The following is a 19,860-nucleotide window of genomic DNA, read 5'->3' as shown; positions in this document are numbered from 1 at the left end:
AAAATAATTGATAATAAGAAATTGAAGGTTAAATTATTATTAGCACATATCAATATGATGTTGTTATTAAATTCATTAACAAATATGGCTGAATGGGCTTGAGCCCTTTGCCTCTCCTAATAATGGGCGAAGAAACCAAAAACAAAATAGCGAATGTCGCAAATGTCAGAAAATTTCTGTAAACTTATATATCAATGCAGTCGTATTTATATATATTTTTTAAAACCATTAAATTATAATGGCTTAAAAAATTATTTCAATTGACTTTTGTACCGAATGTTATTTCCGTCAGAAAAAAATTCTGAGTTACCCACCCCCAAGTCGCGCCTAAAGAAGTTTTACTTCAATAATAATTTTATGTCTACAGAATATGAGAAGAAAAATAATTTTTTCTTTACATTTCTATATTTATTAGACATTGCAAAAAAAATCACCAAAGTATGCCATACCTACTCTTACAATTGGAGCCATGCTTATATTCAATCGAAGATAAAAATTGTATGAAAAATATTAACTGTTTACCAATACTATTTAACATCACATAGTTTTATTATTTTTGTAAAGAAAATTGTACTATGTTTGCAATAAATTAAAAATGCATCTAATTTTGAATTAAAACTATGGCGTTCTTGTGCGAGAGAGGTAACCTAGCTCCGTTTGATTCCTCAAGGCCGTTGGCTCGGTCCTCAGCCTTAAAATATGATGTAAAAGATCGCGTGATTGTATTATAGTAGTAGTAGCGCCAGTTGGTTCCGTACATTTTATTAAATAACTATCTATACTAATAAAAATTAACAAGAAAACAACCGACTTCAAAAAAGTATCCCAAAACAATAAAAAAATAATATTGATTAAGTCGGCTTAAATATATACAAATACTTATAAACTAATAATAAACTATGGCGGACAATGATTAAAAAATATTTGTATTGTTAATATCTTGTTAATATAATTTGTTCTTACAGCTGAGGATTGAACGATGAAACAAAGTAATCTGTTATCTGTCACTATGTTCAGCAGTCAAGTTGGGGCTGAGTGTGCAATGATGTTCTATACATATTACATAGAATGTCATTTTATGTTATGAAACATAAGCTACAAGTCTATGAAAGACGAAATATAACGGTATATTATCACGTGGACTTCGTCCAGCCATATTTCTATCGCCATGCTCTGTGCATGATTTTACACGAACCAACCCATACAACATTATCAATTATAATTGTTATCGGAAATATTATCAACTAACAGAGGTGTAGCGGTAATAACTATTTACCAACTCGAAAATATAATTGTTGCTATGCTATCGGGTTAAGGGAGCATCTATTTTTTCAACAAAAATGCCCAATAACAAAAATACACAAAGTTTTATCTTTTGTTAAAAATGATTGTCAAATTAACAACAGATAAATATAGTATTATTTTTTAATTTATGTGTATCAAATTACAATTACTGGATAGGAACTTAATACTCATTCAATTAAGATTATCCGTCGGTTCTTTTAATTCATTATTTTATAAGCTTTATATCAGATTGAAAACGCCGGCTATTTGCGTCAGTTTATAATAAAATTTAATTATAGTTCTGCTTCAAATAAAAATTCTTTTAGTTTTTATGACGTTATATTGTTTTAATAAAACATAACAGTATGAAATTGCCATTTTAATGTAATAGGTATTTCGAATTGACACAGAACTGTCATGGTTTGAGATTTTTGAGTGAAACTTTTTTCATATGGTACCAACCTATATAGTTCTTCTTTTAAAAAATGTGCAACATTCGATTATCAACTTTCAGTTGTTTTTTTAATAAGCTTAGACAAGAAAGATGGATACTTCGAACATTCGAGTGATTTATGAATACGAGTTCCGACGCGCAACTAACGCGGCAGAAACAGCTCACAATATTAATGTTGAGTTTGGAGAGGGGACTGCTAATGAACGCACCGTGCGATTTTGGTTAAAGCGCTTTCGTGATGGAAACTTTGATTTGAAGAACGAACCACGTGGAAGACCACTCAAACAGTTAAATAAATTGTTATTTATTTAACTGTTTGAGGTCATTCATTGGAAATTCATTGGAATTGGACACAATTCATTGGAATTGAAAGAGATGGTGGAAGACGATCCGAGCGAAACTCCCCAGGAATTAGCGGCATGGTTTACCGTGACCTAACCAGCAATATTGACTCATTTGCAAAATGGTATTATTTACTATAGCTTTCTCCGATCTGGTTATGCAATAACGGCAGATGTCTACTGAGCCGAACTCCGAACAATGATAGCAAAACTATTAGTGAAACAGCCCCGACTAATGAATCGATCTTTACCATTATTTCTCCATGATAACGCGAGACCATCTCGGAGGTTCAGTCAATTTGTTGTAGTGCTATCGTTCAATGTATTTATTTCTTCGCAAAATTTTATATTTGAACGCTTCCTCAGTTTTATCCCACAAACATTCTTTGCTGTTAAATGCTCTTTCTAAACGCAGCCCTAGTCAATATCTATGCGACAAATTGTTGGAGGAAAAAACATCTTTTCTCTCTGAATCAAATCGATCTAACAAAATTTGACATTTCCAATGTATTCTCAATTGAAATATTTTATACAAAAAAAATTAACATAGTTTTCTATGTAAGTAATTCTTGATAATGTTAATTAATGTAACAAGTAATTTTCAACAGAAAAACGACATTTTCAATAGATTGGTAGTACTTATATCCAATTCATTATTTGAGGCACAAAATGTTTTAATTGGTACTTACAATACATTAATGAATTGAGATAATAAAGAGAATGTAGATACCTACGTAGGTACATGCGCACTCAATCTGACCTCGAAACATGTGTTTTATTCGGTTTTTATCTACTATGTTATTGTACTTGCTTTTTTTTTAAAAGAGGACAAACGAGCGTACGGGTCATTCTCCTGTAATACCAGAGGACTCACAAGACCGTTGCCAGCCCTTTAAAAAAGTATACACGGTTTTATCGCATTTCGATTCCCGCCGCCGAATTCCACCTTCGCACGACACGCCACAAATTAGAATATCATCCCCAACATCTGGATGTGTGGCGGTCCTCCACAGTGCGATTTTCAAGGAACTTTCTTCCACGTACGGCAAACGTATGGGTTGAGCTTCCTTGTGCGGTGTTTCCCGGACGATACGACATGGGTACCTTCAAAAAAAAAGCGCACACACCTTCCTTAATGGCCGGCAACGCTCTTGTAATTGCTCTGGTGTTTCAAGATTATGTGGGCGGCAGTGATCACTTAACACCAGGTGACCCGTACGCTCGTTTGTCCTCCTTTTCTACATAATACAGAAGGGTGATAATACTTCACGGGATTTCCATCTGGCAGGCTAGTAAGACCAGCTATAATTTTAAGATGCTATAGAAAAGGCAAGAAAATTAATTTCACTGTTGCTATGTCCGCGTCCGCTGCCTTCTGCGATATGTCATCCCGCCGTTCGCCACTGCAGCTGCGCTTAGGACTATCGCCACCTATCGCGCCACAAGCAAACTAGAACGCTGTCAACGAATTGCGTTAATTAGTAAGAGTGCAGATTGATTCCAAAGATGTAATTGAGCATCAAAGTGCGAGAAATAATTTCAATTCTAACATTAACTATCAGACTTGCAGACTTCACGAGTGATCAGCAGAGTACGAGGTGGTACGAGCTTGCGGTTAACTTACAAAACACGCTCTTCATAGAATAAAATTAGTTTGGAAATCAAATGGAATTTGTTATTTTATTTGTTAAACATTGATCCACTTTTTTAATAATATTAAATATTTTATTCAACTATCCTCTAAGATGTATATTAACAAACAAAACAAATCTTATAACCATATTAACAATACTATGGCTACATAACATTAAACCTATCATTACGTGGAAGCTTACGAAGAATACTGGAAGCATTAAACTTATTGAGGCGCGAAGATAGTATTTTGTACATTCTCCGCGTCTTTGGAACCCATGGGCCAAGTATCTCGACACCAAACGGCCCAAAGATCAACGGCTCTCTGAGTCCGACATTTTTGCGACGCTTGCTGTCTTTGGCAGTCGAAGCAGCAGCACCAGCACCAACTGACGTAACTTGGACATGAGAAGGAGCCAGAGTGTCGACGCAAGTCGCTTCTATATCTATACGTCTCACTATCCTCTGAAGCGTAGCTTACTCCTGTAGGTAAGCTTCACTTCATGGTATAATTCACTACAGCTTCCTTATATGCGATCAAATAATAAGGACGTATTATGTCTGTTGTACTGAAATTCCAATCATAATGGTGAAACTCGCACGGCATCCATTTTGCTTGCATCCATGTAGCGGGCTTCAATGTTGCTGGTATCTATGAAGCCGGAATCCATGTAGCCGGCATTCATGTAGCCGGCATCCATGCAGTCGGCATCCATGTTGCTGGCATCCACGTAGCCGGCATCCATGTAGCCATCATCCACGTAGCCGGAATCCATGTAGCCGCCAAACGCGTAGCCGGCATCCATGTAGTCAGCATCTCGTGCTAAAAGCATTTATCTCTGGTCGACATAGAGAGGTTCTATTAAAAAGAAAGAAGGTACTATTATTAGTTATAATTTTATGAATGTTATTACGTTATCAAAGTAACAAACGCAATATGAGGAGTTTAAGTCCTTGTTATAAACAGTTAAACCTTGTTTGATATTGATATCATATTAAGGGCAAGGTTGTCTCTGATAAACGTTTAACATAACGTTAACTGTTCATAAAAAACTGTCACAGTTTCATTACTCTAAGACTATTACAAAAAAAATAGAGTGTGTGCATAAGACTGGCGGAAGTAAAACATGTTATACAATATACTTAGTCTGGCCATAAATACTGTTACAATTAAAAATAAACAAAATATTACATTTGAATTTGGAATCTGTAATTTTATATGATTGTTCATTGAGTTTTCTCATGTTTGCGCAAATACATTGTACAATATTTTGCGATATTAAAATGGAATGGGGTGATAGAGAGTATCGAATCGCTGTGATTGCATTACACAAAGTAGGTATGGAATTCAAAATTCAATTTTTGAAACTCTCCATACGCTTGGTATTAGTAAAATGTTTATGTACCAGCCTATTAATAGTTACAATGAGATATCCTCTGTTTGTGACAGAAAAAGATCTGGCCGTCCGCGTAGTGTTCGTACGAAAAAGGTGGTTAAAGCAATACGGGAAAGAATTCGAAAAAATTCTGTCCGAAACCAAAAGACTTTGTCTCGGAAGATGAAAATAGCATCTAGAACCATGTCGCAAATTTGTAAAGATGACATAGGAATTGCAGCCTATAAGAGACGTATTTCTTAACTGATAATTTAAAAAAGAATAGGATGGTAGAATCGAAATAACAACTGAAGCGGTATGTTGGATAGAATAGTATATCAAACACAATTGTTTAACAATTCAGACACATTTTAATAACACCGTTATATTTTATATACATATTTTTAAAACGCAATATGTTTCCGCACAGGAGATTTTCCCAAGTCTCTAAAAAAAGCTGCTGTCGTGCCTGTTTATAAATCTGGTAGTAAAAATGTAGTGACAAACTATAGAATTATTTCTTTGCTGCCATCTTTTTCAAAAATACTAGAAAAAATTATAAACAAGCGACTATTTAAATACTTGGAGGACAAATCTATATTGGCTAAGACGCAGTTTGAATCCAGGGCAAAAGTATCGACTGCCGGTGCGTTATATCATCAGTAACCACACCTTGGGAATCTTCCTGGATCTTGCCAAAGCATTTGACTCAGTTTCGGTCCCTATTCTATTGCGCAAGCTTGAAACTATAGGCGTCTTACACCTCTTAGGTACTCAGTTGAGACTATTTACAACCTATCTTGAAGAGCGTACCCAATATGTGAGGATAGGCGATGATATCAGCGAGGATCAGAAGAATACCTTCTTCTGAGTTCCTCAAGGAAGTATTTTAGGTCCTATTCTGTTTTTGATTAAATCACTGATCTCAGTTATATTACAGCTAGATTACATTGATAACACGTCATTCTTTTTTCTTTTTTTTTTTAAACAAAGTACAAGTATGCATAACACGGAATAAATGCATGAAATTTTCGGTGCGCAATCTATCGTCAACCCAAGCTTTTACTTTTTACCAGTGGGAGGCTCCTTTGCACAGGATGCCAGCTAGATTATGGGTATTACAAGGTGACGAGCGCAGTTGAAGTGCCGCTCAGAATTTTTGGGTTTTTCAATAAGCCTGACCGGCACTGCATTGTAATGGGCAGTGCGTATCAATTACCATCAACTGAACGTCCATAAAAAAAAGCTAAGCCAATAATGTATGCCCATTATTGTAGCGCTTCAACTGATAAGCAATTTACGTGTTCAGTTAATAATATTGTAAAAAGAGCGAAACAAAGCTTCACAGAAACGTCAGATTTGACAAATCAATAGATAAACAGGTAAAAGTTCATATTTTTGATCAGTGCGAACACACAACAAATCATGAAATCCGATAAGGGTTTTACCTAATGTTCTTGAGTGCGAACGTAATGTCTTAAATTACGTTCGCACGCAGATCTTTTCTTGAAGACAAGATGTGTGATTGGTTTCGTATGACAAGTTTCCATACATTGCATGTTGTTCCTTGGTGCAAACTCATAGATAAGTACGTGTCTTACAGACATGGATTAGCTATTGTATATATTCTATACATAATAAGCAGTAAAACGAAGAGAAGATATGAATATTAATGTATATTTAAACATTAGACATGGCACGTACAGGACGTATCAATGGGTTTCCTTTGCACATATTAGGAGTAATATTACATACCTACCTACGAAATTATTGAATGAATAATAAAACAAATTGTTTGCAAGTTATCGTTTCGTGGGTCTTGTAGCTCGCATTTGAGTAAACTAAAAACTTCATGCCAGATGGAGACGTACCAGGTGCAACGAAGTTTATAATGACTTCAGCAAACTAAGAGCTAAAGCATCTTATTTCCTAAGCCCAAAGTGAACATCTAAAAGGCATCAAAGATAAAATTAGGTCTGAACCCCAAAAAACTGAGCATATCAGTTCGATAGATCTGAATCAAAGCAGTTAGCATACCTAGGCTTGAGGATGGTAGTTACGGAGTTAAAAAAACTTAATAATGGCATCTCGGTAGTCCATGAAGGTTCCTTCATGGTTCCCAAAGCAAGTCATACACTTGCTTAAGTATCCAATCTTACTTTTCAACTTCGTTGTGGATAAAAATAAAAGTACTTACTAATTCACAGTAACCAAGCAGCATTTGTATAAACACGGTATATTTGAAATTTGAGCCAGTAGTTTAAAAATAATAACTACAATAGTCAAAGTTTTTTTATTATGTCACTCACTGACTGACCAAGCATCAAAAGTTTAAGACACTTCTAAAAACATAGAAGCTTCAAATTTAGAATTAAATTAGTAAGTGTTTAATACAGAGAAAATCAAAATATTTTGCAATTACGGTCCAGCTATCTAGATACAGCAGCTTATATATTATGAGATTAAAAAGTTTTAATTCAACAGATCGGTTATTTTATTGCATTTTAAATTATATGTGATTCATTAGATTGATAGAACTTTTTTATTTATTTTGATTGAAATGAAACAAACACTAAATCTTATGTGGAGCAAACCGCACCGCATCAGTGAAAACTGCATTCCAATCCGTTAAGCCGTTACTGAGATTAGCGTGCACAAACGTACAGACAAGAATTCTAAAAATCATATCATCATAATATAATAGTATTTCTTATATATCCTCCATGTACAGACAAACACCAGCTACGTTTTTATTATATGAATTGATTGATTGATGATAAGAGTGATCCAGGCGGACAGGTAAATGAAATCCAGTTTTTCGAACTATTTTCCATAATGCAGGCTAACTAGGTATAATGTCAATGTCATCTTTGAAAAGGTGCTCTAATTTAAGTCTAAATCTCCTTCGTAGAAATGTTTTTTTCTTTCGGAACTTTTTAAGAAATATTTTTCTTTGTTCACGCCCAACACATTGTTGGTGGCTGCAACCCCGCTCTCTAGTGACTGTACTTACTCCAAAGGTCATTAAGAACTTATATAATTTAATCAGCATATCTCAAGTGTACATAATTCAATATTTTTGTAATTATGGTCTGAAGTATCGATACTAGTAAAGGTAAGTAGCTTGAAGATATAAAGCAATATGGATGTTCATAGTTATTAATGAATCATGTTAGGGCTGATACGTATTTATCGTCACAGGTATTAAAATATCACCGGTTGTCACTGTGACAAGATATTAGAAATCACAGTGACAAGCGAGATAGAGGATTTTGTAACAGATATTTGTCGCTGTTACTTTTGAGTTACAGTTATACCTGTGGTTGTTCCTAGTATTGCATTTTGCCTAGTATGTCTCTGTTTCTCAACTCTATAGTATCTTTGAGTGTTGGACATCACTACACTTAAATAAGAATAACAAATTTTCAAGTTCAACATATATATACGAGATGAAATTGTCGAGGACTTCTAACGTTACTTCTTTCTCAATGAAAATTAATGAGGATCACAAGCCTTGATGATATATAAATGACAATATTTGAGGGCCACTAGAGTGTTATCTAATGTTTGAGCACCTTTATTCTTTTTTTTTTAGTACTGAGATAATAAGTCTGTGAAGACCTTAAATGTAGTTAGTGTTAAAAGTTCCAGAAACTGTATTCGGCGATCCGCATTATAAGTATTTCAGACGAATTTTGCAGATCTCTTTTCTCAGTGAGGCAATTTATAGATTTAGATATTGTTACTTATCTGTATCAATCTAACGAAATATGCAATATTTCCATAACAACGTGACGAGTCGCGCGCATGAAAACAATGCATAGGAAATTCCTTTTTAGGCAGCAAATAAATTTCGGACTAAGGAATACTGAGTTTCTTTCTTTCTACATTCCCTAGAGCATTTCCGTATTTGGTTACCTGTGTGACATAAATACCTATATATTATGGTTACGATTATTACCAGGTATTTAACAAATAAAAAATCTCATAATTTCAAATATTTATTCACTCCAAATTGGGACATTGTTCATTTGCATCCCATTTCGTAACAAATACTCTTTGTTATTCAGAACGATTACGCCGGGAACCAATCAGCTGATATTAAAAATAAAACAAGTTTTATAAAATGGCGGATGGCCTTACATTCAATAAGGAAACTGGTCGACTGTCGCGTTACTTGAGATCGTGATTAAATTGTATGACTTACGCAAATGCAGGGTAATGCAAGTGTTTCCGTATACTGGTCATAGCATCCGTTTGAGGTAGCTATCACGCATAAAAGTGAGAATCTATATCTATTTTAAGGACCAGCGGGCCTACCATGAACTGTTATTCCGACTCAATTGACGACCTAAAATGAATTGTTTTGCTATTTCAAACCACGACGTCATTACAGCTATCCAATTTAGATTGACGTCAAATCAAGTCGGAAATTGAATCGCAAACTATTTTAGTTCGTTCATTCATTCGTACCATGAAGTAATATTACAACCTAAACTGGAAAGCTTATGTGTCAAAGTGAGCGGTTTCGAAACGTATCGCATATGGTTTGAGTAAGAGAGATAGTTGTGTGCAACGACTGTACAGCGTCATTTCTTTCTCACATCGCAGACCACAGACAAATTTCTGATTTGAGTAAGAGAGACAGATGTGTGCAACGACTGTACAGCGTCATCTCTTTCACACATCGCGGACCACAGACAAATTTCTTTTATTAGATCTTCCAAAAACGGCTCAAACGCCATTCAGTTATAAGCACTTCATGGTACGAATCTTAGCGATTCTGTTTAGGTACCTAAACTGAAAAGCATCGGAATTGAATCGCTTAATTAAAAGTTTATGGTAGGCCTTCAGGTGTGATTCGCTTGCCAAGGTACGTCTGTGTGATTCCTGTAAAGTTGCAAATTCTAATCAATTATCACGGACAACCATATGTGAAACACTTTTTAGTCTGTGACAATACATCTCCGATCTGATAACAATCTACGGCAAGTACACGATACCATACTAAAATATATAAAATAAACTTCTTAAAAGCATTCTTCAACGAACACAATGTCAAGGTATTTTACAAAAATGTTGTAAATTGCGAACATCTGCATTAAAAAAAATCACGCTTCGAAAATAAACATCGTTCTTTATAATAAAATAAATTAAAAAATATATAAACAATTTGCGCATCTACAGACTTAATAATACAGCTGCTATTACAAAATCTTAACTTAAATCTCTTCAAAACAATCACAGTGTTCACAATTATTTTAAAACTAACGTAGAATCTTTGTATAATATGTACAGCGATAAATTAAATTATTATGTTGATACACAGGGAAAACACTTTTGAATAGGATAAGATGACTTTAACAATACAGCAACCATTTGAGTCTTCCTTCCTTAAAATCATTATATCGGCAAATAGTGACGACAATATATTCCGCTAAAGTGACTCAAGTAAACAAAAGTATACTGTTAATATTGTTTTCAACACATATGTCGAAAAGATGCATTTACGAGACCAGCGGGCCTACCATGAACTGTTATTGCGATTCAATTGAAGACCTAAACTGAACTGCATCGGAATTGAATCGCTTATTAAAAGTTGATGGTAGGCCTTCTGTATGTACCCACACTGTTCCGTACAAACAACGGATTCTGTTTAATAACGCCGTGCTTAACGGCTTTATTAGTTCCATAAAAGTACATGAGAATTCCACTAAGGATTTTCACTTTAAGAGAATAAATATCCTGGATTATCGAACCTCGTTGGAACTTTTACTCGATACATTTTCTCACATTAATAGTAAAAAGAAAACTAAAATTCACATAGTTCTAAATTGCACGAAGCGCACGGGAGCCATTTTGAAATGCGCGCCATTTTTTTCTTTGCAAATGTGTTGAAAAACGTTTGACACACGTGCGAAAATTGGTACTTACAAACTGACTACAGTAAGTACCCTAATATTCGTCTTCCCGTTCGTAAAAACCAACTTTCATAACAAGTATCATAAATAACTATTACATATAATGTACTAGGTTATTAATTATTATACAATATTCAGTAACTGTAAGTTGTAATGTCGGTTAGTTATTATAGTTGCTGGCCACAAACGCAGAATTTTATACTGGGTTCCATTAAAATTCGATTTTTAAATTTCGAATTCGAGCGCCAAAGACAAAACTAAATTTACAATGTTTTGGAAGAAGCCATTCTAAGTTGTTTTGTTACACTAAAAATTGACGCAGATGATAAGATTTTGTACCAATTAAAATATTGTGTTCAGACAGATTATACTAACCAGGTTATCATGTTATAAAGTAATCGATACTTAATAGTTACCGCAATTTACGTAAGTAATATTCATTATGAAATGACTAAGCTGGCCTGTTTGGTATGTAGGTATACCTCATGGTTTCTATAATAATAATGACATTTATTGATATATTTGACACAAAGTGCCTAGCCCCAAATTACCGAAACTAATAGGCTGTACGAGTCGTTTAATTTAGTAGTCTGTAGACTTAAGGCCTACGCAGACCAGGACGGGATGGTAAAGGATTTTGCCGTCACACTAGCCGCTGAGATACCGCGGGATTCCAGCGTCTTGCCACGGCATGTCACAACGTGCGGCATGCCCCGGGATATCCTGCTGTCCGATGCACATTTTGTCTTCAGTTGCGTTTGATAAGGTGTTGGTGTGCCTCAGTTTTAAAATGGTAACCCCCGCCTGACTCCGCGGTATGTCACAGCATAAGTGCGTACCGCAGTAGGTACGCCACGGTATCCCGCCGCGGGAGTCCATGGCGCATCTTTCAATGACGTGGAATGAAATGCCAATTTCGATGCCAAGGGATCATTTTAAGGCATAGGAAATTTATGTCTTATTTGAATATTCATAAGTATGAATGTCCATTGTTAAAATTTAAATCCCTTGTCATGCCGTCCCGGTGTGCGAAGGCCTTTACTATTCCTATTAATACACAGGGTGGAGGTAACAGATGCCTCGCGTCGGTCGCCCACTGATACTCAACAGATTGTAATGAGCGACTGTTTACTTAAAAATTACAAATATACCTTTTAAAAGTAGTAAATCATACTTAAGACTTTTCCTTATGCAAATTATTATTCTTTCTGTTCATATCAGAATCAATATAGAGTAATTACAGTTTTTTATGCAACTGTTGTGTAATAAGGGGTATTAACACGAATGTGGGTTTATTATGACATGAGTGTTTTAATACCTAATTATTAACAGTTGCATACAAGACTTTATCTACACCCAGAATATGAATCCTCTGTAAAAGATTCTGAAATAGTTAGCTTACTGCTAACCTTAAAAAAGCCAGTCCTAGTAACGATAATATCATCCAAAGGAGTGTTATTATGAAAACGGATGGTATAATGTTGTACTGAATTTCATTACAACACTCGATTGGATGATGTAATGGTTATTAGGACATTGGGTGTTTTAATGTTGGCAATAAGCTAACTGTTTTAGAATCATTATAAGGGGATTTAAAGCATGTGTGTAGATAAATCATTAAAAAAGATCGGAAGATAACGAACTTGGACTCTCAGCGTAATGCACCAGTAACTACGTTTTCAATCACAAAACTTCACTTTCAAAGAGATTTCTAAATATTGAAATTTCAGTGCATATTTCACCGTAATTTACACAAAGCCGAGGCCATCTCAACATTGGACTGCTAACAAACGATAGATACTGTTGCAACTATAGAATCGAAGATAAGAAATTTTGTTGGAATATTCTTCGGATTATAACAGAGATAAGAGCTTAAGCGGTCGATATTTATTGAATCCATTCCACTTGTCAGACACTTGAACAAATAAATATTTGATGATAATGCAATCGAGATATTTCGGTGACTTCAAGAGATACTGTATCTGCCTGACTATACGTATTATAGATATTAAATGCAATAATAGTCATCAAAACTCATTTTGAGTAACCGTTTGATTATGTCCGAAATTTTCGACCCAAATATTTCGGCAGGAAATAAAGGTTCACATGACATTTTTATACAAAATCTTGTGCTTCAATACACGCCATCAGCTGTTCATGACGTCCGCGTCACTTCTATATTGTTCACAATAATCAAACTACACTAAGGTAACGGTATTATAAGTAGGTGTGACGTAATTCGTTCAGTTGGTGATTCACGTAGGTAACACGACCGATTGTATGTTTCAATTTTATTTTGACAAAATATTAAATATCTCGTATTTAATCAAATAATAAGTACATTTCCTAAAATCTATGACACTTCGATAATTTATACGTCTCGATAGAGTCTTACTGTTAGACAACCGATAAAAACAGGCTAGGTTTAATAGTTTAGTGTGCGTGACAAGCTACGTCTTACACTGGCGATTTGTATGACACTTTGTGTTAGTGTGCGTGAGTTGCTCAAAATAGAGGTTTAACTCTAAACTCAATCTTTTTCGAAGTTTTCACAGCTGTCATAGTCCCTAGTCTCGACGCATATATTATGATCTAATTAATACAATGAAATCATAAATTAATTCCATGTTATTGGCATCATTCATTCAAGGAAATTTTAAGTAAGGAAAGTCAATCATTCAAAACAAAACGTACCTACTTAGTCATGATCGCTAGAATCACCATTAACGAAAAATAGTGAGGAAACATTTGCGGATATATTTGAAGTTATATTTAAGTAATATTTTTGCAAAACAGTTGCGCAAAGTAAACATTTTAATATCTACCATACCATAGAAAATTATTACGAGAATTATTGAGGTAATAAGATGACACATTATCGCCGAGGTCAGAGTACAGCGGTTTTTTTGCGGATATATTTTTAGCAAAACAATTGCGCACAATAAACATTTTAATATGTACCATACCATAGAAAATCAAGATAGCTACTACTGTTAGGTACTTACAATATGTCGCCTGTATTACTTTAACAAATTAGGTATATTTTTAATGCAACTTAAGTCAAAAAGTTCACATTATCGTCTGAACACAATAGTTTTCAATATGAGTTATGACACGATGATTCGCGTCCTTCACAGCTGGTACACAAAACAATAATTAGAACGGAGTGACATTTGAATACTTTATAGACGCGTTTAATGGGTACACTTCAATAATTATTGTAATTTAAGGCTTCATACTAAACACGTGCACCAGAAAATCGAAGGAATTAAGAATCATTAAATTAAACAAAGCGACAGTCGATTGGAACTGTTTCCGCCACACGAGAACAATTTGTAGGTCCATAGTCCAGAAAGTGTAATTATCTCTCTTTCAAACCCAGTGAAGACAACAAAACACCTGATATTGGATATGTATTACACCTTCTGGAATACTTTACTCAACTATAATGTAATGCAAGAATTTTTAAGTTTGCAATCAATATATTTTTGAGCTATGAAGCATTGTTACACCGCCAAATCTACTAGCCAATGTAGAACTGTTAATTTAATATCAGAATATGTGAATCACTCTTAAAGCCTTCGTGGTACTCTAAGAAAGTTTATTACCCCTACTGCACAATAAAACTAAAAGTTAGTATTGTAACTTAATGTTAAGATGGCCTATAAGTTAACCACAATAGCCCATAGGTGTGACAATCCCATGACAATTTTGACTTGAGTCACTTTATTTCATTATGATAGTAGTATTCACCACATACATGTTTTAATTAGAAGTAATTTTAATCATATACAATTGTATTTATGAAGTTTACAATATAATATTGTGATAATCACAAAGGAATAAGCTGTATATATTATGCTTATATTATATGGAATTCTTTGATTCTGACCAGCCTTAAAATAAGATTACAATTATTTTTTTCTGTATAAGTTGTATCATATTCATTGCCCTCTTGTAAGACCATTATTTTTAAGAGACTTTTACTTGCAGCGGAAATCTGGTAGGAATGACCAACACCCACAAAATAGAACACCTCAATTGTACATCAGGTAGTCTCAGCAAAAACTCTCAATATTTAAGAGAAAAAAATTCTTTGACATCATTCAATATTTTTAATTAAGAGGATTTAAAAATATTATTGACACATTGTTATTTATTTAGGGTATGTTCCGATATGCACTGCGACCACTGTAGAGTGTGACATCAGTTTAGTATACTGTGAAGCCGTTCCTTTATAGCCAGTTATACTGGTTACTATTTAAAACAGAACGCAATCCTGTATATTGTCAGGTGCGTATTAAAGTTTTCTAGTTCATTAATAAAAAACTTGTTGGAGTACTGTCGAATTAAAATATTTGGGATTAAACTGTAGGTATTCTTTATAAAACGTAAGGCACTCGAGTGGTTTTGCCTGATCACGTGATCAAAGTACTGCGAGTACCTTACCTTAAAAACGCCAGTGCTCACAGTAGAATATGGTGGCGATTTATGACGTCGCGGAGGTACTGCGGCAGTATACTGGCAGTCCATAACGGAACGAATTTTTCTACAGTGATAGCACTGTGCAGTGGATATCTGAACATACCCTTTAAGTATTTCGTTAGACTTTTGCTGACAGCACAGTCCCATTAATTGACAATGTCAATTATTACATTCTACACCAGTTTAAAGTTGCCTAAATATTATGTACTAGTAATATCCTAATGTGTAATAATACATAGTAATTGTACTTTCATAATTTACAAAGTTATATTAGTATCACTCTCACATTGCCATAGAACATAACTTTATTTGATACCCATGCTCATTTTAATTATTAACTTACCTACATTAAAGTTATTCATATCGTTTCTATTTTCAATATGAGAAAAAAAGGTTTTCTGCTTAGCCAAACAATAACACTACTCTCGGATAATTGCTTTATATTATGACAATGATCTGGCAATAAACTTATTTTAAACTAGACTAAACAGACTTTGAATTTGATTGCTCATAAACCAATCTGTCTGATGTTTGTACATTCCATTGACTTTAATACGCGTAATTCACGCCAAGAATTGTTGAATGGCACTTAATTTTTAATAATTCTTCGCTATGTACTTAATGCGTAAATGATACCGCATTTCAAATTCTGAAGTTATATCATATATAGATATCTTTTAGGGAACTCTTCTTTTTGTTAATTAAATAATTTAATAACAAAAGCATTAACCTGAATCAATACAGAAAATAATCTAAAATGATGTCTCTCATCATTCTTTCTTACTCACGACTTATTGCTATTTATACACACACATGTAGCAGTACAGTATACAAAACAAATCAGTACTAAAGTAATAAGAAAAAATCTTTAAGTTGATTGAACAGCAGTATTTCTTTTTTTTGCTAACTGTACTGTTGTATTTGCAAGTATGCCACCATTTTAGTTAGTTTTCTCCAATGACTAGGTTTATACTAAAATTTTATCAATACAAGATGCATTGGTGGTTTCTGTTTTGCAAATAATTCTTATGTTGTTGGTCACGAGCCTTGCTGTCTGTTAATTCTTAAACTAAGATATCAATAGTAGATAGTCTTTTGGTGCTACAGTTCAAAAAAATCCGAAATTTGATCCCAATTCAGACTTAGATTCAATAATTTAGAATAAAATTACAATATAGCTTGCAATATACTATTTAATATATTTGTATGTTATGGTTGCAAAAATAAGATTAGTTTTAATACAATCCAAAGCACACAGTACCTGAAAGTTGTACTAAGTATTCCCTTTTAATACAAAAACCTAGTAAAGTTGTATCCTATAGTAATTAAATGTTATATTAAAACTCTATTATTGACATGGAGCTGAAAGGCTAAATGATAAGACAGGTAAACATTTATTTTTCATAAATTTTCCTTTTTTATTTAATTGGAAGACAAATGAGGCTATGAAAAACCAGATATTCAGTGACCATCACCACCTAACACCATATTCTAGTAGGTTGCAGGGCTTTCTCCTTGGTGCATCTTGGATTATGAGATATGTATATATATATATTATGTCTGTAAACTGATTTACTTGTATTGTGATGTATTGCTAGTTTTTGCTGTCAACTGTTATTTAAGTAAACAGAAGTCTTCAGTCACAACATATTGAAATAGACCTCACAATGTTGTAAAACTTATTTGGTAAATATTCTGGATGAGTTGTTGCATCTGTAATAATTTCTACTACCTGCAACAATATAATGATTGCACCTATATCCTTTTAATATTTTAATCATAGCAAAGTATTAAATTATTAGAAAAAATGGTTTAAAAGGATACTTAATCAGCTGAATTATTACTAACCCAAGAAGAACTATGTTCATTATTTTGACACTTGTTCCAGATAGGATTATTTGGATTAATTTGTATATTCCAACTTATTCTTTAACACAACAGGACCTAGATTAGATTAATATATCACAGAAAACAAAAATTGTAATGTTAGCTTAAACATATCATTATAACTATGTTTGAACAGTGGCAATAGCACCATAACCAGGTGATATATACTATATGATGGTTTTTTATTATTACATCTTCATGTGTTGGGTGTATTTTTAACCTAATCATAGAGAGATTATTTTATTTTAAGGTACTTGAGGGAGAAGAATGGGTATGCATTAGAAAGAGTTTCAAAATGACTGCTATTTATTTAACATTCACCACTTTAAAGATTGTTTTTAAACTTGGTTTACAATTCTTATTGGATAATTTTAGAGATAAAATTATCCAACCTCATCCCTCTGGTATCTTTTACTTTAAGTTTTAATTGTTCCTACATATGCCAGACCAATGCTACATGAAATCATGATGTACAACAGTTAAAATATTTTAATCTATAAACATACAAAACTGTAAAATAAGAATAACAATTATCCACATTGCATTTCAAAGTAAACAGCAGTGTAATAAACACTTAATACTAATGTTGTAAACTCACATTGTATTCAGGCGGTCGGGCAATAGTATCCACAGATTAAAGCTTTTGATAATAAATGGGATCTCTCTCAGAATTTGAGTTTGGGTTTGAGTTCATGGGCACGTCCTCCCCAATCCAGCTTATAGTTACGAGTTCTCCATGATATCTCTGGTTTTAATACAGCTGTAGCGAGCACAAATGGTGCACAGCATTCACTCCACACCCATGCCAGTAAGAACTCAACTTTTGTGAATGGAGGTGACCCATTTTGTACTGATCGGAGCATGAGCCAATCAGAAAGGAACCACACAAGCACATGCACTAGAAAGAATGGAAGGGGCTCAGCACCAAATAGCTGTCCTGCAGCCCATGCAGCACCAGCCCCCAGGGGCAAACACTCACTCAATGGCTCTAATAATGCTGTTGTTGGTATCATTGCTATCCGTAGCCTTGCCCAGCGTTTTAACCGTGCTTGTAACCCTCCTATTGACTTTGATCCTGAGTTCTGAAGGGCCGGTAGCGAAGCAACACGCATTCGCCAACCTCGAGAGACAACAGCCTTAGCCATGAAATAGTCCTCAGCTAGATACTCTCCAAAAGCTGCCAGGCCTCCTGCCTCCTCCAATGCGCATCGTCTCACTAGCGACGACATTCCAACATGACAATTAATGCCCAGGAAATCTGCCCCCATATACATACGCGCCTGCGCCGTACCGAAGTACACCTTCTCGTACACAGCTGCGAAACCATCTGCGTCATATGCGAACGGCATTTGGTGAACAATTGCAACGTCTTCCTTCATATGTTGCACCATATCCAACAATGTATCATCTCTCATACGTATTCCAGAATCACTTACTAATATTAAGGGATACCTCGCCCCTAAGAACGCCGGCTGCATATTGTTTATTTTTGGATTAACACCCACTCTCATGCCTCCGATATACACTCTTGATTCAACTTGCGGATATTTATGGATTAAACTGTTGACTAACATTAGCGCAGGATCGTGCTCGCTCTCCAAACAGAACAAAAGCTCATATGTGGGGTAATCGAGGGTGAAAAACGTCTCCAAGTTAGAGAACAGGTTCGGGTCGACGCCAGTCAACGGCTTTAGAATTGACACACCAGGGTAAGGTTGCTCGGGCGGTAACCGGTCCACAGTCCGATGCAATTTCCACTTTGAATACGAAAGGGCCATTATATGAATTAACCACAAACACACCCACGCGACAATGAAAAATATTGCAAAACCATACACTGTATACACCATGGGAATCATATTTTAAAATTCCAATGTCTTTTTCGCGTTCCGGCCACATAATATCGACTGGTTTCTAGAGGATATAACAGTGCGCTAGAAGGCGATCATATCACAAAAATTGATAATCTATACCGAGAAAAACTTTCAAAACTCAGAATAATGGCGTATTGCCCGTTATCTCAACATTTTCTACGCTGAAATATTTCAATGAAATTAATCGAAATCGTGCGAACAAATTCTATAAACACTTCGTCGCCCGTCAAGCGTCATTGCGCGACGTTTCGCTTCTCTCATCTGAGAATTCTGAGTTCTGACATATCTGGCCGAATAGTGAAGTAGGTACTGAAGTGAATGCTGATTATTGCCACAGAGTAATTCTGTAATTTTAGAGTAATAGGGACACACCAACTAACTCCACTGTTCTAATGGGAAAGATAGAAAGATAAATATAGAAGTACAGCCATTTGTTAGCGTATTTTGATAATTTTTAACGCAATAGCTGCACATATATACAAAATTAGGTATGTTACACAGAACTATGGATAATATTATAATATTTTGATTGTGTAGGTCCAAGTCTAGATTGAGTACACTAATTATTGGAGAAAATTGGTGTGTATAGTTTTGAAAATTAAATTT

General features: G+C 34.5%; 1 protein-coding gene across 1 annotated transcript; it reads right to left on the bottom strand.

Moving 5' to 3' along the window:
• Positions 1–9,075: 9,075 nt before the first annotated feature.
• Positions 9,076–19,537, bottom strand: LOC126969853 (ceramide glucosyltransferase). Its single transcript, XM_050815430.1, has one exon. It carries the CDS (start codon positions 19,237–19,239, stop codon positions 18,046–18,048), a length of 1,194 nt encoding a protein of 397 aa, XP_050671387.1. The 5' UTR covers positions 19,240–19,537; the 3' UTR covers positions 9,076–18,045.
• Positions 19,538–19,860: the final 323 nt, after the last annotated feature.

This window comes from Leptidea sinapis, chromosome 19 (genome assembly GCF_905404315.1).
Source record: "Leptidea sinapis chromosome 19, ilLepSina1.1, whole genome shotgun sequence".
NCBI lineage: Eukaryota > Metazoa > Arthropoda > Insecta > Lepidoptera > Pieridae > Leptidea > Leptidea sinapis.
Note: the sequence above shows the minus strand (reverse complement) of the source record. Positions and strands in the feature narration are given on the sequence as shown.